This window comes from Erinaceus europaeus, chromosome 9 (assembly GCF_950295315.1).
Source record: "Erinaceus europaeus chromosome 9, mEriEur2.1, whole genome shotgun sequence".
NCBI classification, from domain to species: domain Eukaryota; kingdom Metazoa; phylum Chordata; class Mammalia; order Eulipotyphla; family Erinaceidae; genus Erinaceus; species Erinaceus europaeus.
This window is the reverse complement of record NC_080170.1, coordinates 55,256,035-55,280,441: the sequence shown is the minus strand read 5'-3', so window position 1 is coordinate 55,280,441 and position 24,407 is coordinate 55,256,035. Positions and strand designations below refer to the sequence as shown.

General features: G+C 42.2%; 1 protein-coding gene across 1 annotated transcript in view; it reads right to left on the bottom strand.

The window, feature by feature from the left end:
• Positions 1-1,067: 1,067 nt before the first annotated feature.
• Positions 1,068-24,407, bottom strand: part of GPA33 (glycoprotein A33) — a 27,963-nt gene continuing 4,623 nt past the window's right edge. Inside the window, exons 2-7 of the mRNA XM_007528777.2 lie at positions 20,052-20,206; positions 16,475-16,691; positions 9,783-9,938; positions 3,865-3,984; positions 3,231-3,357; positions 1,068-1,818 (exon numbers count right to left, since the gene is read on the bottom strand). Of these exons, the coding sequence (XP_007528839.1) occupies positions 1,686-1,818; positions 3,231-3,357; positions 3,865-3,984; positions 9,783-9,938; positions 16,475-16,691; positions 20,052-20,206 (908 nt within the window). The 3' untranslated portion in view covers positions 1,068-1,685. The remainder of the gene's footprint in view (positions 1,819-3,230; positions 3,358-3,864; positions 3,985-9,782; positions 9,939-16,474; positions 16,692-20,051; positions 20,207-24,407) is intronic.

Below are 24,407 nucleotides of genomic sequence, written 5' to 3'. Positions count from 1 at the left end.
CTAGCAAAAATAAAGTTCTGTAACTTAAAATCTTCAAAATGTGCTGAACATCAAAGGAGCCATTTGAAGAATGAGAAGCCAAAAGGAGAAAGATTATGTGATTTTTCCCCCCAAACTGTGTGGCTATATAATGACCAGATTCCAGGTGCATTTGATCACAGAATGCTTTAAGATAACACCACGTAGATGTCCTATTGAGTCAGTATTCACCAGCTTGTGACTGAATTAAACTGACTGGGGCATGATATATAGCTAACGAAATAGATAAATCCTTTCTATTGGGAGTCACAGACAGCATTTTAATTTAAGGCTGACTCAAAACTCTGTGCCCTCTGATTAGCAAATTACTCATTTTTGTCACAAGACTCTGGTTTTTCCTTTACACTCATGTTTTTCATTGCTATTAAATACTTTTATGTGTCATCTTGTAAAATCTTTGTGGTTACTCTGAGGCAGAAGATGCCTCAATTTTACAAACACACACACAAAAGCCTCAGACTCAGGCCATGTATTGGGTAGTTGGAAAAGTCATGATGTATTTCTGCAAAAATACATGATGCCCTTTTTTGACAACCCAGTAGTTACTAGGTAAAGGAATTCCCAGGCCATTCAATCTGACTCCACGCTCATAATCCCTCTACCTTCCTTCTACTTCTCATATTACCTCTTTGGACAAGAAGCAGTTTAGAATGTAAGTTTATATATTTTTGCTAGACAATTTAAACAAGTCTTTCACTGAAGTGAAACCTTTCATTTGTCTTCAAAGTTCGCATGGCAGTATTCGTTGTCTGGAGTACATAGAAGAACTGTTCTAAAATAATTGAGATCCAGGTCTCAGGTGCCAAAATCCTGTCCTATGCTATGTAAATATAATCCTATATTTATTATTCATGTTATATTTGAGAAATTACACAGGTTTTGTTGCACTTTTGTAGTATATTGTATACCAAATAAACCAGATCACTAAGCCCAAGGAATAAATTTAGGAGAATAACTGTTCTTTCTCTTCAGAGATAAAGTTTCCAAGCTCTTTCAGTACTACAATTCAAATTATTCTCTACTTTTAAAAAAATGCTTTTGGCCATGAATTAAAAGGATTGAATACCCTTTAAGAACAGTATGGGTATACTCTGTTTTTCTGGTTGGAGGTGATTTCAGCTCCAACTCCAGTAGCTACTCCAGGTGCTGACAGCTTTTTTTATTATTGTTATTATCTCGACATATCTTTCCTCAAATGTAAACTCTGAGGTATTCATGTTTATGTGAGAAGGTATTCAGCAAATGCTACAAAGAGTAGCGTAAAGAAGTGAGCAGGTACATTGAATGTCATAAATAATGGACAGGATAAGCCAGAATTCAGATCCACCTGAGAAGGTAAAGTACTCTCCATGAATTATTTCTGATGTCATCACAGTCACAGTCCCACAGTCTGCCCACTGCCCCCCAACCTCCTGTCTGTCCAGGGACATGAGGGTGACACCTGGTGCAGACAGGACAGTTGGGTAGAGGGTCCTTAATGGAAGATAGTTGAGGGTCAGTTACATAGAAGCTTCAACCTGGCCAGGCCCAGCCAAGTCTGCCAGCAATTGACGGGAAGAGCAGCCTATTGTTGCCTGGGACTGAGGACCAGAAAGGGACTTCGAGGTGATCACAGCATAGGCTTTCCCACAGCACATAGTGCCCTGTCACCGGCTGTCTGGGTCTAGGGACTCACGCCCCCAGCTGTTCTGGTCTGTGTGTCTGTAGCCACCATCTTCATCTTGCCCTCTGGAAAGTTCTTCCATCTGCTCAGTAGGCTCTCTGTAGATTGTCCGGTTCCTGTGGGCAGTGGGGATGGAAAGGTTTATCCTTTCTTCTGGGCAAACCAGCAGTTTTAGCCTACCAGACCCACCTATCTAGCTACAAAGAAACCTGTGAAAAGAGGGTTAATGGAACAGCAGATGGCAGAATGCTCTGCTCTGAACTGAGGCTGAGATAGGTGGTCCATTCACACTCCTATCCTTGGGAGATAAGAGCTGGATAGAAATTAGGCCCCTGGTCCATCCAAGATCGGCTGAAAACGGTGAAGTCACCATTTTTTACAGCTGAGTAGTATTCCATTGTGTATATATACCACAACTTGCTCAGCCACTCATCTGTTGTTGGACACCTGGGTTGTTTCCAGGTTTTGGCTGTTACAAATTGTGCTGCCAAGAACATATGTGTACACAGATCTTTTTGGATGGATATGTTGGGTTCCTTAGGATATATGAAAAAATCATGTTGAGTGAAATAAGTCAGAAACAGAAGGATGAATATGGGATGATCTCACTCTCAGGCCGAAGTTGAAAAACAAGATTAGAAAAGAAAACACAAGTCGAACCTGAAATGGAATTGGAGTATTACACCAAAGTAAAAGACTCTGGGGTGGGTGGGTGGGTGGGGAGAATACAGGTCCATGAAAAATGATGAATGAAATAGTGGGGGTTGTATTGCTAAATGGGAATCTGGGGAATGTTATGCATGTAAAAAAAAAAAAAAAAGAAGTAGAAACGCAAAGCAGAAATTGACTGAGTTTGGAGTATGGCACCAAAGTAAGAAAGCAGAAGTATACTAGAGTTTGCAGTGAGTACCTCCCTAATACTTCCTCTCCACTTTTCCAAGCTTTGGGTCCATGATTGCTCAACAATTTGTTTGGCTTTGTATGTTAACTCTCTTTTCAGTCACCAGGTTCCAGGTGTCATCAGGATGCCGGCCAGACTTCCCTGGATTGAAGACACCACCAATGTGTCCTGGAGCTCAGCTTCCCCAGAGACCCACCCTACTAGGGAAAGAGAGAGGCAGACTGGGAGTATGGACCGACCAGTCAACGCCCATGTTCAGCGGGGAAGCAATTACAGAAGCCAGACCTTCTACCTTCTGCAACCCACAATGACCCTGGGTCCATGCTCCCAGAGGGATAGAGAATGGGAAAGCTATCGGGGGAGGGGGTGGGATATGGAGATTGGGCGGTGGGAATTGTGTGGAGTTGTACCCCTCCTACCCTATGGTTTTGTTAATTAATCCTTTCTTTAATTAAAAAAAATAAATAAATAACTCAAAAAAAAAAAAAAAAAAGAAATTAGGCCCCTGGGGTAGAGGTTTTGTGACTCAGTTGAGAGTCCTTTTCACAGCTCCAAAAGTATTATAAGGGAAATAGGTGAACTCTCCATCTGGTCAGACTTTCAGCAACAAGTTTGTCCCACACTTACGGCCTGGCTTCCTCATCCTTGTTGCTTTCAGACCGGCAGCAGCAGCAGTAAATGATGATTCCAACTAGGATGAGGACTGCCACCACCCCTCCTGCAATGCCTGCGTACAATGCCACGTTCATGGAGGCTGCAGAGGACAGAAAACTGTTTTGTGAACTCCCCGGGGTTGAAAACAGCAGGAAAGGGTTTTTCGCTACCACTGGGGCCCATCCTCAACACCCTTGTGAGCTTGTGACCTGAGTGGAGACTAGAGATGTAGATGATGATAGACATTCCTGGTTACTCTGGCACTGAGAAAATCTCCAGCTGTCACATCACTCCTACTCTAGCTCCTCCCTTAGCTGGACAGATAACCCCTCTAAAGAGAGGGAGTTCTGACTGGCCATTGATTCTGGGCACCTCCACCATGCCCTCTGAAAAACCCTGAGGCAGACTAGATGGAGAAAGTGCAGAGTCAGTCTCAAGACTGGGCTGGTGTTCAAGTGAGGGGGTGCCTGGCCAAAGTGACCCTGCACCCTGCCAGCAGGTAGCCCTAAAGGGATTTCCCAATTTCCTGCCACAGGGGTCTCTTAGCTGACTATGAACTCCCAGCCACTTTCTCATCTCTGTTCCCGATATCACAAACTCTACTTACGAGGTTGAACAGCCAGGGTGATGTTGCAGGACTTATCTCCCACCTCATTGCTGGAGGAGCAGATATAGTATCCTGACATGTCTGTGGAGATGTTCTTCAGAGGGAAAGTCTGACCCAGAACTGGGAAAGATAGGGGAAGACTCAAGAGGTAAGAAGATAACAGCAAGTGAAAGCAGCCAGGAACTTAAGCTCAACCTAGGTGGGGGAGTGAGGTTACCAAACTGCTCAGAACCTCCCAGCTGCTCCTAAACTTCAGGCCTTCTATGTAATTTGGAGTGGGCACTCCCAAGGATCCAGAACTGGGTCCTCTTATACATGGATCTTCTTGTAAACAGTAACTACAGTCCAGTGGTGTACATGAATTTTCTCTCCCTTAACAGTTTTTTTTAAATATATATTTTATTAATTTTCCCTTTTGTTGCCCTTCTTGTTTTTCTTTTTTTTAATATTTATTTATTTATTCTTTTTTGTTGCCCTTGTTGTTTTACTGTTGTCATTGTTGGATAGGACAGAGAGAAATGGAGAGAGGAGGGGAAGACAGAGAGGGGGAGAGAAAGACAGACACCTGCAGACCTGCTTCACCACCTGTGAAGCAACTCCCCTGCAGGTGGGAATCGGGGCTCGAACTGGGATCATTAAGTTGGTCCTTGCGCTTTGCGCCACGTGTGCTGAACCCGCTGCGCTAGTGCCCGACTCCCCCTTAACAGTTTTAGAACATTTTTCTTCACTCTGACTTACTTGGTTGTAAAAATATATAGTGCATATAACATACAAAACACATTTTTCTCGACTTTATGATATCAGTAAGGCAACAGTAGGTGGTTAACAGTTAAATTTGGGGGGGACAAACAAGTTAGATTTGAATTTTACATAGATTAGGGTTGTTGGCCTCCCTAAACTCAGCATTACTGAAGGGTCAAATGTAATAAAACAAGCCAGGGCTGGGTGGTGGTGCCCTTGGTTGAATGCACATGTAAGGACCCAGGTTTGAGCCTCAAGTTCCCACCTGCAGGGGGGAAGCTTTGTGAGTGGTGAAGCAGTGCTGCAGGTGTCTCTCTGTCTCTTTCCCTATCACCTCCTCCCCCCTTGATTTCTGGCTATCTCTATTCCATAAATAAATAAAGATAATAGTAAAAAAAATCTCAGATATGTTAACAAGTGCTCAGGAGATCTAACCTACATTTTGAATGTTTTTAAATATTCCCTTTTGTTGCCCTTTTTTATTGTTATAGTTATTATTGATGTCATTGTTGTTGGATAGGACAGAAAAATGGAGAGAAGATGGGAAGACAGAGAAGGGGAGAGAAAGATAGACACCTGCAGACCTGCTTCACCGCTTGTGAAGTGACTCCCCTGCAGGTGGGGAGCCAGGGGCTCAAACTGGGATCCTTAGGCCAGTCCTTGTGTTTTGTGCTACCTGCGCTTAACCTGCTGCACTACTTCTGACTCCCCCTAATCTACATTTTGTATCATACAAAAATGCTTTATGAGATCAGGTGGCAATACACCTGGTTGAACATGTTACAAAAATGCCTTATAATGAGATAATATAGCCACTTTTATAATATTCAGAAAGTGAATCCCTCAAGCTTGAACTCAAGTGGAAGAAAATTCTCATCTGGATGTTTCTTCCAGGAGTTGTGTTTGTGAATATCTATGGGGTGCATGTATGGGGAGACAATCATATAGACTTTCTTTCTTTCCACTGCAGCCATTTCACTTATTTGAACCCAGTGATTGTGTGCACACGTGAAAATGAGAACAGGACCTTCTTGAATTCAGGGATAGTGACTTCAAATGTCCTCATGAGAAGCCTTTCAGCTACATCTGTATCCTAAGAATTTCTTCATCTGGAATGGAAAGACTTAACCAAAATCTCTTATGTCCAGCGCTTAAAGATGCTTTGTCACAGCCATTGATTTGAAACCTTAATTTAAAGACCTGTCCTCTGATTGATAGCAGAAGCAATTCCCATGATCCCTGCTATCACCTGATGGCTTACTCTACACAAGATGTTCTGGATTGCCCTGTTCAGACATTTCAGAGGTAACCCATGATCTTAATTAGCATATCCCTTCTTAACTTAGTCCCAGCGTGACAAAGAAGCCAGCTTTATTTCAAAATGGGTTCCCTGGTGTCCAGTCTCAAGTCTCTACCTTCTCTCTCTTGTAGGACTATTTTTGTATGGTTCTCTTTTTCTGGACAGGCCATTCAGCACATTTCCTCAAATACTATCATATGCTCTGATTTTCCCAACAGCCTTCCAGTATCATAAAGGTAAACAAAGGTTTAGAGACATCAAGTAACTTGCCCACAGCCACAAAGTTAGGAAATGACAGTACTTTCAGGTCTAAACTCTGGAAAGCAGCAATATTTTTTAAGTAAATATAAAAGCAATGTAACTATAAGAGTTTATAAATGTATTGAGCTACTATTTTAATTTAATCTTATCCATAAATCTTCTCTGTGCTGATCACATCAACTTCTAAACTCCCATTTTCGCATAGAGAGGATCCAATATTTGTTCCTGCAACCAGGCTGAAATTAAGATTTCTACTGCAATTGGCGACACCTGGTGGTAAAGAAGGTGTATGCAAAAGAGTGGGCTTCTACAACCATGCGTGATTTTTCTCCCATAGCCTGGGCCCCCAGGAACAGTAATATCAAAAAACAAAAACAAACAAAAAAAAAACTGGTATAGTCATGGGCTCTTTGGAATATAACTAAAATAGGACTGCTAACTATCTACAAAACAAAGACCGCCCCCCAACTCTTCATATGAACAATTCCAGCCTTTAGTTTCATGATTAGTCAACAATTTGTTTGGCTTTATATGTTAACTCTTTTTTCAGCCACCAGGTTCCAGATGCTAACATGATGCCAACCTGACTTCCCTGGACAGACAACCCCACCAATGTATCCTGGACAGGTTGGGAGCCCACCAATGATTCCCCAGAACCCCGCCCCACTAGGGAAAGACAGAGACAGGTTGGGAGTATGGATCAACCTGCCAACGCTCATGTTCATTGGGGAAGCAGTTACAGAAGCCAGACCTTCCACCTTCTGCATCCCACAGTGATCCTGGGTCCATAGTCTCAGAATGATAATGAATAGGACAGCTATCAGGGGAGGGGATGGGATACAGAATTCTGGTGGTGGGAATTGTGTGGAGTTGTATCCCTCTTATCCTGTGTTTTTTGTCAGTGTTTCCTTTTTATAAATAAAAAAATTCACAAGATTTATTTGTCCTAGTGATCTTGGGCTGCCTCCTCTCACCCAAGACCTCCACTATGCTCCCTGGCTGTTGGGAGCAGGGCTCATGCTCATCTTTCAGAACCTCTGCTCCAGTCCTAGAACCCTCCTCCCCTCCTTGACTCAGATTGATACTCCTGCAATGCATGAACCTCTACTGCCCAGCACAGGGCAAGGGTTGTGGTCACATGTGTCCTTATCTTCTTCACAGCCTTCAAGGATAGTGTACAATGATCACCCCTGTGCCTCAGATGAAAATACTGAGGGCCCAAAAGGCTGACAGCTACAAACTGGAGAAGTCAGACTTTATATCCTTGACTTCCGGTTCCTGACTCCAAGTTCCTTTTACTTCTGACTAGCTTTCACCCATTGCCTATTCAAAGGAAGCAATCTCCAATGCTGGGAGTTTCTCTTCAAATATAGGAGGGCAGAGACACCCTGCTCTCCAAATGGTCCGCTGAGCATTTAAATAGCTTAAAACTTAAAAACAGGTTTGGGTTTACCCACAGAGGAAGAGGACATCAAATTGCTTTCTGGGTTTCTGGGAAGCAGGTTGGGAACCAGGGGCTCTGGGACCCACATCCCACCCAGCATACTCCAAGCCTGAGGCAGGGCAAAGTTTTCCCAAAGTAAGTGGATTTCACTTTAAACTTTCTTCATCCCCCCCCCCCATGCAGAATTATTCTCTTTTGGGCCACAGAAAAAACCATGCCTGATGATCTGGGTCACCCCACCAGCCACTTACATACAGAGTTTGCAGCACCCTTCTCCATAAGGGCTCTTTTTAAATTTTATTTAATTTTATTTTTATTTATGATTCAATATTGATTCACAAAATTATGAGATAACAGGGGAATAATTCTACACCATTCCCATCACCAGAGATTCTCTCCATTGAAAACTGCACTAGTTCTTTTTCCCTGTTCTCTCTCTGGGTCCTGGTGGAGAGAGTTCAGAGTTCAGAGCCCTCTGGTCATTTACCCCTAGTGTTTTAACCAAAATTCACTATGAATCCACTGCTTCTAGAGGCCATTTTTTCCCATTTTGTTGGATAGGACAGAGATAAATTGAGAAAGGAGGGGGAGATAGAAAAGGAAAGATAAAGAGAGCTACCTGCAGACCTGCTTTGCTGCTTGTGAAGCATCCCCCCCTGAAGGTGGGGAGCCGAGGGCTGGAGCCTGTATCCTTGTACAGGTCCTTGTGCTTCATACCATATATGCTTAACTGGATGCACTACTGTCCAATCCCTGGACCAAAATTATTTGGGGGGTACAGTAAGTGGAAGGTCTGGCTTCTGTAATTGCTTTTTGGCAGGACATGGGAGTTGGCAAGTTGATCCATGCCCCTGGCTTGTTTCTATCATTCCCTAGTGAAGTAGGGCTCTGGAGAGGTAAGGTTCCAGGACACATTGGTGAGGTCTTCTGGCAGAATAGGGGCTCTTTCTCATCCCTCAAGTCCTGTGCTATCTCAGAGAGCTCCTCATCCTTGCAAATCTGGCACTTTCAATCTTCATTTAAAACCTTAGGGAGTGAGGGCCAGCAATACAGATGACCTGGCTGGTGAACCCATTATATAAACACCTGACCATTGTTCAAAAATCAGCCCCCACTGCACTGGAGAAAAATTACACAGCTGTGATATTTTCCCATCCCTCTGTCTCTGCCTATCTTTAAAAAAAAAACTCAAACAGTGAAGCTATAGAACTGAAAGAAAAACAAAACCTAGTAATGTAACACTAATTTCATAGATGTAGATAATAAGGTCCTGGGAAGCTACTAACTGATGAGGTAGACCTCCTGGTGATCATCTTTTCTTCCATTGTTATTGTTATTGTTATTGTATAGAACAGAGAGAAATTGAGAGAGGAGAGGGAAGACAGAGAGAAAAATAAACACCTGCAGATCTCCTTCACCACTTGTGAAGCAAACCCCCTGCAGGTGGGGAGCCAGGGGGCTTGAAACAGGATCCTTGCACTGGTCCTTGTGCTTCACACTATGTGTGCTTAACCCAGGAAGCTTCATGAGTGGTGAAGCAGGGCTTCAAGTGCCTCTCTGTCTCTTTCCCCCTCTATCTCCCCAGTCCCCTTTTGATTTCTCTCTGTCTCTATCCAGTAATAAATTTAAAAAATTAAAAAGAAAGAGTGACAAAGTTAGCCCTGGTTTGAGAAAGCCCCAAAATGTACTTTTAGAGTACATTTTGTCTTCTCAGAGCAGTGGTCTACACCTGCTGGTCCACTGTTTCTTTTCCACCCACACTGGACAGAAAGACAAACTAGAGTTGATCTAATCGTGCTTGGGATCTTACCTGATGCCCCAGAGCCACCCAGGTACAGCTGGCAGGATAGACCAGGGCTGGGCCCAAGATCCTCTAGGCACTCCCTCATACTTGACTTTGCAAATAAGACAGACAATTTTTTGTGTGTTTGTTTCCAGACCAAAGATCAAATACCAGGATGCATATTACAAACTGCTTTCCTCAACCATCTGTGTGCCTGAGAGTTGGAGCACTGTGCTGTAGAGGTAGTCAATAGTCTGATATGACAGACTGGACAGGAAGTGGGACCAGGGACATGCAAGTGTGCATTCAGAATGTGATCACATTAGAACCAGGCCCTGACCTCCCAGCTCTCCCTTTATCCAACCTCATCCACCTCTAATTCTCATTACCTGCTGGGGCCAGTGGTCGCTCCTTGTGCTGTATGTCATAGCTCTTCCAGCTGTACTGAGGGGCAGGGGAACCCTCCTCTGATCGGCAGGTGAGCTGGATGTTGTTCCCAATCACAGTCTCTCCCTCGATGGCACAAACTGGTTTGGATGGTGGCACTGGAGGTGGGGGAAAGGTCTGGTCAGGTGTGGCTTGATGATAATTACCCCAACACACACTCACACATTTACAAATACACATTTAGATGGAATAGATGGAAAATTCCTCAAGATAGTGCAGTCTATATATAGCAAACCTACAGCCAACATCATACTCAGTGGTGAAAAATTGGAAGAATTCCCCATCAATTCAGGGCTGCCCACTATCACCATTACTATTCAACATAGTGTTGGAAGTTCTTGCCATAGCAATCAAGCAGGATCATGGAATTAAAGGCATACAGATTGGAAGAGAAGAAGTCAAACTCTCCCTATTTGCAGATGACATGATAGTATACATAGAAAAACCTAAGGAATCCAGCAAGAAGCTTTTCTGGAAATCATCAGGAAATACAGTGAGATGTCAGGCTACAAAATTAACATTCAAAAGTCAGAGGCATTCCTCTATGCAAACACTAAGTTAGAAAAAGATGAAATCCAGAAATCAATTCCTTTTACTATAGCAACAAAAACACGAAAATATCTAGGAATAAGCCTAACCAAAGAAGTGAAAGACTTGTATACTGAAAATTATGAGTCACTACTCAAGGAAATTGAAAAAGACACAAAGAAGTGGAAAGATATTCCATGTTCATGGGTTGGAAGAATTAACATCATCAAAATGAATATACTACCCAGAGCCATCTACAAATTTAATGCTATCCCCACATTTTGAGGAGAATAGAACAAAAGCTACAAATGTTTATCTGGAACCAGAAAAGACCTAGAATTGCCAAAACAATCTTGAGAAGAAAGAACAGAACTGGAGGCATCACACTCCCAGACCTCAAATTATATTATAGGTCCATTGTCATCAAAACTGCTTGGTACTGGAATATGAATAGACATACTGACCAGTGGAATAGAATTGAGAGCACAGAAGTGAGCCCCCACACCTATGGACACATAATCTTTGACAAAGGTGCCCAGACTATTAAATGGGGAAAGCAGAGTCTCTTCAACAAACGGTGTTGGAAACAATGGGTTGAAACATGCAGAAGAATGAAACTGGACCACTGTATTTCACCAAATGAAAAATCAAATTCCAAGTGGATCAAGGACTTGGATGGATGTTAGATCACAAACTTTCAGATACTTAGAGGAAAATATTGGCAGAACTCTTTTCTGCATAAATTTTAAAGACATCTTCAATGAAACAAATCCAATTACAAAGAAGACTAAGACAAGCATAAACCTATGGGACTACATAAAATTAAAAAGCTTCTGCACAGTGAAATAAACTACTACCCAAACCAAGAGATCCCTCACAGAACATAAAAAGATCTTTACATGCCATACATCAGACAAGAAGCTAATATATAAAGAACTTGCAAATATATAAAGAATATATAAAGAACTTGCAAATCTCAACCACAAGAAAACAAATAACCCCCATCCAAAAATGGGGGAGAGGACATGGACAGAATATTCACTACAGAAGAGATCCAAAAGGCCAAGAAACACATGAAAAAATGCTCTAAGTCTGTCAGAGAAATGTAAATAAAGACAACAATGTGATATCACTTCATTCCTGTGAGAATGTCATACATCAGAAAAGGTAACAGCAGCAAATGCTGGAGAGGTTGTGGGGTCAAAGGAACCCTCCTGCACTGCTGGTGGGAATGTAAATTGGCCCAGCCTCTGTGGAGAACAGTCTGGAGAACTCTCAGAAGGCTAGAAATGGACCTACCCTATGATCCTGCAATTCCTCTCCTGGGGATATATACGAAGGAGCCCAACACACCCATCCAAAGATATCTGTTTACACATATGTTCTTGGCAGCACAATTTGTAATAGCCAAAACCTGGAAGCAACCAAGGTCTCCAACAACAGATAAGTGGCTGAGCAATTTGTGGAATATATATATATAACTCAGCTATAAAAATGGTGACTTCACTGTTTTCAGCCGATCTTGGATGGACCTTGAAAAATTCATGTTAAGTGAAATGAGTCAGAAACAGAAGGATGAATATGGGATGATCTCACTCTCAGGCAGAAGTTGAAAAACAAGATCAGAAAAGAAAACACAAGTAGAACCTGAACTGGAATTGGCGTATTGCACCAAAGGAAAAGACTCTGGGGTGGGGGGGAAAGAGGGGGCGAGAAGGGGAAAATGGGAGAAAGAGGGGGTAGAGGGGGGGAAAGGGGGGAAGAGAGGGGGATAAGGGGAGAACAGGGGGGAAGAAAGAGGATGTACACACTCATTAAAACACACCCACTCACTCTCATACATTTATATACATTCACAATTATACACACAAATGTACACACATATGCACATGTAATCACACTCACATATTTGCATTCACACACTTACCCATACATTAATACCCATTCACATATACCACCACATATAATCACACACACAGAGGTACATGAACTTATATGCTTACTTGTTTGTGCACAGGCAGAAAAGTCTATAGCCCATTGGTACCATATGATGCTATAAGATCAATTTACCCAATTGTTCCCCAGTGCCCTGTCCTCATCAAAGTTTAAAGAGGAGCATGCAGGTGGGACCCACTCTAGCAGGTGCCTCAAATCCCACCTCACTGAACTTTCACTTTTAAGGAGTCTGTTCATCCGATCAGGTGGTAGCACACCTGGTAAGCACACATAGTATGAAGCAGAAGGATCAGCACAAGGATCCGGGTTGAAGCCCCCAGTTCCCCAACTGCAGTGAGGATGTTTCATAAGCAGTGAAGCAGGTCTGCAGGTGTCTGGTTTTCTCTACACTTCTCTATTTCCCCGTCCTCTCTCAATTTCTCTCTGTCCTATTAAATTAAAAGAAAGGGGGGGGAGAAAAAATGGCCTTCAAGAGCAATGGATTCATAGTGCTGGACCAAGCCCAAGCAATAATCCTGGAAGGAAAAATAAATAAAATATCTGGTTTCCAGTTGGACATGACTTCCTCTGAGATTTATGTAGCTGAAGCTTTCTTTTATCTACTTTTATCTCCAAGGTCATTTTGACTACAGCTGATGCACAATAAGGGCCCAATTTCTGCTTACCCACCCTATCTGCTGGGGATACTCCATCCTCTAGCATGGCAGCCCACAAAAGTTCCTCAGTGAAATAGCCAGCAAGTCAGTGGATATTTGAAGTTGTACCAGAGGCAGTAGAGGTAAATGAGGATCTCTACTGGAAGAGTCCCTAAATCTTACAGGTCTAAGGAAAGGCTTCTGGGACTGTCCACAGACTCTCTAGAACAAGCATCCCCCTCCTGACTCAGCAGGGGTAGAAACAAGAAAAGGTGAGTTGAAGACCCCCTTTGGAACAAGGTAACTGAGCCAGGCTACATTACCGAGTTCTCTAGAGGTATAACACTCTCTGCCTATCAAAACAGCCACTTCTACTTATTGTTTTAAACAGGAAATTCCCCCCCCCCCCCCAATTAGAGAGAAGCCCAACATGTTCCCAAGCATGCCAGACTAATTTTAGTCTGCAGGATGGGGCTCTCTAGGACCAGGCCTTTTTGGGACAGTACACAGAAAGGGGATTGAGACAAGCCAAGTCTAAAGCCAAGCTGTTCATATCTGAGGACTAGCTTTGTGGACACCAGTTTGCTAAAATGAAAGTGTTGTTCTCAAAGTTGAGGCACCACTGATTTTTTTTTTCTGAGGCCTCATTAATTTATAACACTGTAAGATTCAGAAGCTTCCCACCATGCAGCCATCAAAGGTCTAGTTCCATACACTACCATTCAATTGACCGCTTGCCTTGTCCACCACATTCTGCCTGGTGAGCACTCTGTTGTCAGATTTTGAAGGTTTGCTTGGTTTTGTTTACTGTGATTATTTTTTACTTCCACTTGAGGATAAAATCAGATGGTGTTTGTCACACTCCCTCTGACTCATTCATTGTACACAGCAAAAATATCCTGACAGTCCATCCATGTTGTTGCAAATGTGAGATTTTAGCAAAGGGGAAACAATTAAAAGTACATCTTATTCCCTCTCCTCTCCTCTCCTCTCCTCTCCTCTTCCCTCCCCTCCTCTCTCTCTCTCTTTCTCTGTGTCTCTCTTTCCTTTTTGTGGATCAGTCCCGAGCTCCCCAGACACCCTAAATCCAAGGATCACCCCTGAGTTAGGCTGAGGCCCTTGGTCCCTCCAGCTGCTAAGTCTTCCATAGGCCAAGTGTTGGAAAGACCAGTCAGTTTCCCACTGCAAACACCAGAGGGTGCCAGAGACCATGTTCTGAAAGGTGGTTCCAGAGACAATGCAAGGCATAGGAACCTGAGCTACCTAACCACAAGGGCAAGGATGTCATTAAAGTCCAGCTGACTAAAAATAGCCCCGCAGCAAAGTCATCTGTCAACCTTTTATGCTGATATTACTGTATTTCTAAACATTAGTACAAGGTGATCTCTCCACAAATTTTTATGTCACATTGGATAACAACAGATTGCAGATGTTTAGAAATCAATAAACATCTATGATACGTATATTCACAATTGGAAGTACAATTCCATCTTTTTCTTTCATTTGTTTTTTTTTAAATTAAAGCTTTCATCTGGCCATGACTTCAGAATAGGTGGGAATTGGGAATGGGGGTAACTGGAGATGAATGAAAACAGAACTGTTTTTATTTCTCTTCTGCTGGTCCCCACGACCTGGGCTTTGGACCTCAGATAGTAAGATGCATGAATTAAGGTTTGATTTAAACTAACCTGGACTTTTTCCACCTAGAAAATTTTAAAAACTTATAAATATTTAGAAGATTGATAATATTCAGTATTAGAATGGATATGAAAAAGCAAGCATGTCTCTATATAAAAAGTTCATTGTAGTACAAGCTGCTTCAGGAAAAGTAATTTTTTTAGTATGGATTAACATTTAATGAAACCATAATATTTGACAACTACCAAATGATTTCTCTCATATGTGGAATATAGAGAACTGAAACATGAACTTGAAGAAAGGAGGAGGAAAAAGAAAAGAAGAAGAAAAAGAAGAGGAGGAGAAGGAAGAGGAAGAAACAAATTTGATAACCATGGCAGTTATCGTTGTGTGGGGAGTGGGGGAGGAGCAGAACTTTTGTAGTAAAAGTAGAACTATCTATCCTACATATTATAATGTTGTAAAACAATATTAAATCAGTATATAAAGAAAGTATAGTCTTTTATATAGAAATTCTACTCTTAACAATTTATCCAAGAAGGTAGAAGGTGGATCATCTGGTAGAGCACATATTTTACCATGCATGAGGAACCAGGTTTGAGTTCTAGATCACCACATAGGAGCACCATGCAAAAAGAAATCTTCACACATGATAGGGTGGTGCTGTGGTGTTCTCATATTCCTCTCTGTATTTCACTCTCTATGTAAAAAAGGTGTTTTCCTGGAGTAGTGAAATTATGCAGTGCAAAGTTCCAGCAAAAACCCTGAGGACAAAAAAGAGGAAATTATAAGAATTTATCCAATATACATAAACACCATGAAATTATATATTCTTTATGTATATGTGCATAAAATGTATATGTGTATTTATATATATGTACATATATTTATATAATACAGTACTGTTTTCACAGTAAAAAGGAGGTCGCCTGATTGTCCATGAGTATAGAAACTTGAATAAATCCTCCTATAGCCACACACTGGGAAAATACACTCTTACTGGGTAAATCTATCTATCTATCTATCTATCTATTAATCTGGAGAAATGTGTGAGGCACCTTTAAGAAAAAGAAAATAGCAGTTATCTTTTAAGGGTTTTTTGTTTTTTTTTTCCTCCTCCAGGGTTATTGCTGGGCTTGGTGCCTGCACCATGAATCCACCGCTCCTGGAGGCCATTTTACCCCTTTTTTGTTGCCCTAGTTGTTGCAGCCTCGTTGCGGTTATTATTGCCATCATTGACGTTGCTTTGTTGTTGGATAGGACAGAGAGAAATGGAGAGAGGAGGGGAAGACAGAGAGAGAGGGGAGAGAAAGATAGACACCTGCAGACCTGCTTCACCGCCCGTGGCGACTCCCCTGCAGGTGGGGAGCCGGGGGCTTGAACCGGGATCCTTACGCCGGTCCCTGCGCTTTGCGCCACGTGCGCTTAACCCACTGCGCCACCGCCCAACTCCCAGGGTTTTTTTTTTTTATTATTCTTTATTTATTGGATAGAGACAGACAGAAATCAAAAGGGAAGGGAGAAGTAGGGAGGGAGAGAGATAGACACCTGCATCTCTGCTTCACCACTCACAAAGCTTCCTACAGCTGGGGACTGGGGGCTCATACTTGGGTCCTTAATCTTGGTAACGTGTGTTCAGCCAGGTGCTCCACCACTCAGCTCGGAGTTACTTTTACAGGTTTTTTTTTTAGGGAAAGAAAGAGGAAGTGTGTGTGTGTGTGTGTGTGTGTGTGTGTGTGTGTGTGTGTGATACACTGCATTGTAAATCTATACAGAGGTTACAGAATTTCTAGGCTTTCTCTTCATGCATACAATGTCTGAATTTATCTCGTGCCGAGGCCCTTCTCAGCTTTCCAGTATGGAGTAGAGACACTCACCAAGGACCAGCAGATGAACTCGAGACCTGCTGGTGCCAGTCAGGTCTACCATCATTGTGACTGAACATTCATAGGTGCCGTTGTCATCCATGGTCAGTTCCCCAATGGTGATAGAGGCATCAGAATACTGTGCATTGTGTGATATGTTGACACGGTTCTTGTAAAAGTCACCATAGATAGCTGTCTTGTCCTCAAACTTCCAGGTGAACACGTTTTCCTGGGAGAAAGAAGAAATGCTGCTTAGTCTCCACAAGCAAAGGGCTGGTGGGATGGAGGTGAGAGTTGGTGTAGGACCAGTGCATTTGCATTTCAGGCAAAGAAAGAATTATGGAGAACAATCAGAAATGGAGAGAAACACATCAATCCAGAGATGGCTGCCCCACAACCACTGGTAAAGTGAAGAGTTATGACCTCTAATGGGAGCAATTTAACATATTTATTAAGATCTATATATTATTTGGCCCTGGTTTCGGTTTAGTAATTTCTCTATGTATGCTTTATATATTACAATGTATTTGTAAGCAATTGCTATAGTAAAAAGTATATAGCCAGAGACAGTCTTATAAGGATATTATTGCAGCATATTTTTACAGCAACAAAATATAAGGAACAAACCAAATGTCCATCATTGGTACAAACAGTACACTCATTAAATACAATATTTTTAAATAAAGGCCACCACTTACTGACCAGAAAAGTGGTGATCATGGTTGCCTTTGATGAGGAGAGCAGAGACTGGGATCTGTGTGTCTGAGTATGAAGTCAACATATTTTCATTCTGTATATCTTTGTACTGTCTGACCTTTGTCACATTGCCTGTGTAAGACGTGTGTTGTTGTAGCAAAGCATGTACCCTTGTATGTTGTTCAAAGGAATTAAAAATGCCCCCCTCTGGAGTTCAATAATCTCTATACAAATTTTCAAAGCATCTACTCTTTGTGGGTATGGTTTTTACATGTACACTTGTACACACAGAATGGCCTGTATTCAGGGCTGTTCTTGGTACTGGGAGGACCGAAGACAAGCAAGTGTCCATCATTTGGACAGGAACTCTGTTATATGAAAAATGCAAAATCAGAACAATGCACAAAATGTGTTATCTTTTTTCCTTTTTATTATCTTTGTTTATTTATTGGATAGAGGCAGCTGAAAATCTAGAGGGAAGAGGGTGATAGAGAAGGAGAGAAACTGAGAGAAGCCTGCAGCACTGCTTTATCACTCGCAAAGCTTTCCCCCTGCAGGTAGAGACCAGGGGCTTGAACCTGGGTCCTTACACATTTTAACATGTGTGCTCAATCAGATGCACCACCACCTGGTCCCATGCTATATTTTTTTTAAAAGAAAGGAAGACAGGAATGCATACAGTGTTTATACGTATGTGTGTGTATAAATATGAATATATATACATATTTATATCTTCTCAAACTTGCACAATCACTTGAAAAATACAAAGGAATCATTTTGGTTATCTTAGCCAAGAGGGATATTATTTTAGAGATGCTAGTGGATCAAAATAGATGGACGTCTCAAGCAGTCATCACAGTGGTACCGGTCTTCCTTGGGAATGTGGGGGTTGGGTCATGAAGAGGACAGTGAAAAGGGGAAGAAATGAAATGAAGTTTCTTTCAGGTTTCCAACACCCATGTCTGGCAGAGAAGCAATTACAGAAGCACTTTGCACTTTCTGTACCTCATAAAGAATTTTGGTCCATATTCCCAGAAGGGGAGAAATGATTGGGGAAGATGACCAGATGGCTCTGAACTCCAACTCCATCAGGACCCGGAGAGAGAAGAGAAAAAAGGAAGGATATTCAGAAGTAGTAATAGGTATTGGTATGACTTAGAAAAGAAGAGAAAGTAAAACTATGGGGGGGAGGCAAATATATAAGTACAGACAGATAGTTATAGAATAATAGTCAACTCATATCCACAACCGTGAGAGAACTACAGTAGCTTCTAATAGAGGGGATGGGAACACAGAATTCTAGTGGTGGGAACAGTGTAGAATTATACTCATTATCTTATAATTTTGTAAACCAATATTAAGTTATCAAGAAAATTAAAAAATAAATATAATAGGAATTAGTTGGGCATATCTAGTAAGGAAATCCTAGTATTTGTAACATATATGGAACTTGAGGTACTCCTGGTCTATGCTTTCTGTACTATTTTCATAATTATTCTATACATCTAAACAGTTATGAAATTAAAAAGTTACTTTTCAAAAGTAAAAAAAAATGAAATGAGGCTTCTCATTGTGTATTTGTAATGTCTATTTTGACACATGGGATTATGTTATCTATTTCAAAATACAAATAAAAATTTAAAATGTTCAAATTCAACCCAATTGCCAAATAATTTGATTATAGGAATAACTATCTATTGCTTTCTTAAGCCCTAAGAAGCCCAGATTTCCCCACCCTGGAACTCTTGGGTGGGGCTCACTTTCCAGCATGCTTCTCTCCATTCATACCAATTGATACTGCATCTGCTGATACCAACCTATTCAGTGCAATGAGTACCACCTCAGCATGCTTTACTTCGGAATGTGTCTGAAGAGCTCAGGCGTGGAATGTCAACCCTTCAGCATCATTACTCAGGTCCCAGATGCTACCATGATACCAACCGGGCTTCCCTGGACAGATAACCCCACCATCCTGGAGCTCCGCTTCCCCAGAGCCCTCCCCCATTAGGGGAAGAGAGAGGCTAGAAGTATGAATCGACCTGACAATGTCCATGTTCAGTGAGGAAGCAATTACAGAAGCCAGACCTTCCACCTTCTGCACCCCATAATGACCCTGGGTCTATATTCCCAAAGAGTTAAAGAATAGGATCGCTACCAGAGGAGGGGATGGGATACAAAGCTCTGGTGATGGGAATTGTACTCTTCTTATCCTATGGTCTTGTCAGTGTTTCCACTTTATAAATAAATAAATTTTTAAAAATTCCACATGAACCATATCACAACAGGAAAAAATAAATTAAACACTATAAAATAAAAGTTGGTTTTGGTGATATGTGTGCTTGACTGGGTGCCCCACTGCCCAGCCCCAAACTTGTTTTGAGAGAGCATTATAACATTAAACAAAAGGAATGACAACTAAAATTATACAAATTAAGGTTGCTTGAGATTGGTCAGCAGAAAGATACTTTAGGACAAGAGATGTACTTAATGTGTATATAGCAAAGGACAACATAGTGACTTCTGGTGACAAACCTAACAAAATCAGAGTAATCTGGGGAAAGGTGGCTCACATTCATGGTATGGTTCCAGCAAAATTTCAAAGCTACCTTCCTGCTAAGACTATTGGACACATGCTACATTTTACCTATCAAGGATTTAAATTTATTTAAAAATAAATACAATTGTAGATTTGTAAAAAGAAGAGGAGGAGGAGGAGGAAGTAAAGTAAAGGTGGAAGGCCCTTCCTCATCCACCCTTCATGGCTCCAGCACAGTCTAGCAGCTAGTCTCCTGAACCTCACACTTACTGAAAGACTTTGTCATGCTTGTCCCACAGAAAGCATCATCAGATGATATTGCCTCTTGTGATGGCCCACCTTATGAAAGATCCTTACCGTATGAGACTTCAGAAGCTTGTTCCATTGAATGACCCCATCTCGGTCAAAGGCAGAGGTCTGGTAGGTACAAAGAAGAGTGGCACTCTTTCCTCGAGCAGCCCGAATAGCATCCTGTGGGGTTTGCACATTTATGGCACTTATGGTGACCCAGACTGGAAAGAAATTGGAGCACGGAAGGGAAAAATCAGCAACATGAACATACCTCTCACTGCCACATGCCCACCGAGAGTGAGCCAATGACATCCTGACTCCTCTGACCAAAGGTACATACTAGGCTACTATCTTCCAAGACTGAGGTTAAGGCAGGAACATGTACCGTGACCTCCCCAACCCTTCCTCATCTATAGGAAGAAGTGCAGTGAGTTGTGTGGTGCCCAAGAGTCAAGCTCAAAACCCCAGTCCCTCTAACCAACTATACATTTCATCAGCCTCAGCTACTTCTTGAACTGGGATGCTTAATCTTTCCTGGAGTTGTTGGGGGAATCTAGTGAGGTGATGAATATAAACACAGCACATAAAGGCCTTTTTTTCCCCCTAGGGCTGTTGATGGGTCTTAGTGCCAGCACCACAAATCCACTGCTTCCTTTCTATTTTATTTAAGAGGACACAGAGAAATTGAGAAGGGAGGGGGAGATAGAGAGGGAGAGAGACACCTGCAGACTTGCTTCACCACTTGTGGGATGCATTGGATCGACCTTCCCGTGGTGCATCCCGTGAGTACCCATTGATTGGGGAAACTGACGATCCTTCCTAGCCGACTGAATCCACATGGATCCCAGTCACTTTCAAAGCCAGCAACAAGCAGCAACAAGCAAGCGTCAACCCGGCTTTGACCTAGCACGTTATGATTGGACCCTCCTCAATTGCTATTGAACAGGCCATGGCCAGTGCGCCTCTGTGTTCCATCACTGGGGAGCCAGAGACAACCCGAACTGCCCCTGTGGCTACAGACAGACTATGACCCACATAGTCAACGACTGCCACCTCTCCAGATTCAAAGGAGGTCTCGAAACTTTACATCAGGCTCAACCTGACGCTGTTGACTGGCTACGGAAGAAGGGCAAACGCTAGAAGAAGAAACCACTTGTGAAGTGTCCCCCCTGCAGGTTCTTGTGCATGGTAATGTGTATGATCAACTTGCTGTGTTTATGGAGGACTTAAATGCAATAAGAACTTTTTTTTTTTTTTTTGCCTCCAAGGTTGTCACTAAGGCTTGGTGCCTGCACTGCTCGTAATGGCCAACTTTTTTCCATTGTTGTTGTTGTTGCTGCTGCTGCTGTTATTATTATTGCTGTCACTGTTGTTGCTGTTATTGCATAGGACAGAAAGAAATTAAGAGAGGAGGGAAGACAGACGGGAAGAAAAAGTAGACACCTGCAGACCTGCTTCACCACTTGCAAAGCAACCCCTCAAACTGGGGTCCTTGCGCTTTGCATTATGTGCGCTTAACCTGGCGCACTACCACCCAACCCCCATATTAAGGACTTTTATGAAAAGGATTCACTTAAGGTTTTTTTTTTCTACACCAGCATCTCCCAAAATGTCTTACGCCAACACTAACTCTACCCACCAAGAAGGGGCCTGTGTCCCCACTCCTGGAATCCTAAGGGGTTTGATGGTATGGAATACTTGCCCTGTGACCCTTGAGACAAATCCTTGAGAGGCCTTAAGCTTTTCCTGATCTCTCTGAGAGGTGCACTAGGAAATCCAACCAATAAATAACTGCTGATGGCCATAAGCCTTACTGATCACAAGGTTAGATAGCACAAATTTTACATTTATATGCATTGTATGCTATGCTGAATGCATACAATAAAGTAAGCCTGAGAAAAGAAAATACTGATAAGAAATCATAAAGAAGACAAAACACACATTGAAGAAAGCCACATGCAACTGCATCCGTGCAGGTCCAAGCATATTGTTAGAAGGTCACCTGCAGTGACTAAGGAGTCTCTCTTCATCAGAGGAGGTTTGCTTCAACCAGGTCACTGCCATTGCCTTCATTGTTTGCTCTGTCCTCTCCCAATGAATTTCTAGAAATCATCCTCATATTGCTAGAAGTACTCATGGCAATCACCACTGACTCTTTCCTTGCCTCTGCTATTCCACCTAGACCAGAACATTTCCCTGGAAACTGGTTCAAGTCTTGTCCTTTCTTAGGCCACAAAATTTTATGCCTTTCTTTAACACACTGCTTAGAATCTTCCCATCAAGGGCCTGCCCTGTGGTTGAGTATGGTTGTCTAGCATGTGGCCCATCCCCATAGCAGACAACTCATTTATCCATCTGGAACTAAAGGCAACTCTAGGGGAGTTGGGCGGTGGGCAGTGGGTTAAGTGCACATGGCATGAAGTGCAAGAGTGCAAGGACCAGCGGAAGGATCCCAGTTCGAGCCCCCGGCTCCCCACCTGCAGGGGAGTCACTTCACAAGTGGTGAAGCACATCTGTGGGTGTCTATCTTTCTCTCCCCCTCTCTGTCTTCCCCTCCTCTCTCCATTTTTCCCTGTCCTATCTAACAACAATGATATCAATAACAACAGTAATAACTACAACATCAATAAAAAAACAAGGACAACAAAAGGAAAAAAAATAAAAATAAATATTTAAAAAAGGCAACCCCAGAATCATTTCCTTAGCCAACTGGATATCCCATTACCAGCCATTCAAAATGAAAGGGATATTAAGTCAGCAATCAAAGGAGAAGAAATGAAGCAATGCATTGAGTTTGTTTTCTATTCCTGTTAGGTTCCAGTTGTGTTACTTAGTATAGTATAGTATAGGCCTCTACCCTCAAACTATTTTATAGATACTATCTCACTTATTCTTTTATTCACCTGAGTAGTTGACATTTGTTTTATCCATATGGGGTATGTGGTGCAATTTGCTCCATGTAGATCTGAAGCCTGAAGACAGTCCCCTGAGGGCGGAGCTGCTGCCTCACTCTCCCACTATTATTAGCTGGGGCTGCCGAAGGGACAGGTTTGTTCTTGTTGTAAACCCACTTCTTGTCTTAAGCCTCATACACATCACATGCCTCACCTCACAACAACTCTTGGAAACTATCTTTAGTCCAATGACAAGTAGTTGAAGTGATCCTTCTGTAGCAATCAGCTGCCTGGTCTGTTCTGAGAAATGTGAGATAGACTCTCTCCGCCCCAGATGGAGTTTATGGACACAGATTAAACACATGCAAAATGTGTCCTAACTGAACCTACTTGTACAATATGTTTTCATAGAAGAGAAATCTATGTTAACTACATGTAAAAGGAGAGCAGGTAACTATTCAGAAACGACACCCAGCATTTGCCAACTTCAAGAGCTTCACATCCTGTCAGAGGTGAGCCTCTGCCAAGTGGAACAGGAAGATTGACTGCCTGGAAGGTCTCTGACTATTCCTCCCTGGAGAATATACACCTAAGAAACCACTCTAATTCCTCATCTTCACAATTCTCATTAAAAAGTACGACTTCTCTAATGCCAGTTTAGGGAAAAGCATAGAATGTAGAACCACAGACTATAGAGCTAGAATGCCTCCCCTAGAGTTCTAGTTCATCTCTTTACCAAATATATAGCCCTAAGCAGTTTGCTTAAACTCTTCATGCTCTAGTCATTGCTTGAAAAAACAGTGTGTGAGGATAAAATAACTGGAAGCATACATATTGTCTAGCATGGTTCCTAACCCATAGTCAGCACTCAAAGAGTGACAGGTGCTACTGCACAAGTGTCTTCATATTGAGTCACTTCTACTTTCTCATCGTTTAGCCTGTTATTGAGGTGAAGGCTTGATGAGAATTTGATCAAAGAAGATAACCACCCACCACCACCATGAATGAACTGTCAAAGAGAACAGTGTGACTGTAACGAAAGGAGAGATGGAGTTTAGAGATCACTGTAACATTGTAACCACAAGCTAAGACAGTTTATGCTAATAGATTTATAAGGACAGAGATTGAGATAAAAGAATGAGAATGAGCTCATAAGAAAAAGGAAGCCCTGAACAAATGCAGAGCCATACTTAGATACTATTTGAAAACCTGAGAACAACTTTTAAAAAATTGTATTTATAAAAAGGAAACACTGACAAAAACCATAGGATAAGACACAGTTCCCACCACCAGAATTCCATATCCCATCCCCTCCCCTGATAGCTTTCCTATTCTTTATCCCTCTGGGAGTAGGAGCCAGGGTCATTATGGGGTGCAAAAGGTGGAAGGTCTGGCTTCTCTTATTGCTTCCTGCTGAACATGGGCACTTACTTACATTTTCTATAATCCTAAAAGTGAATTTATCCTAGATTTAAGAACTTCTTGCCAACAGTCATCCCTGGGAATCCTCTGTATCTAGTCTAAATCC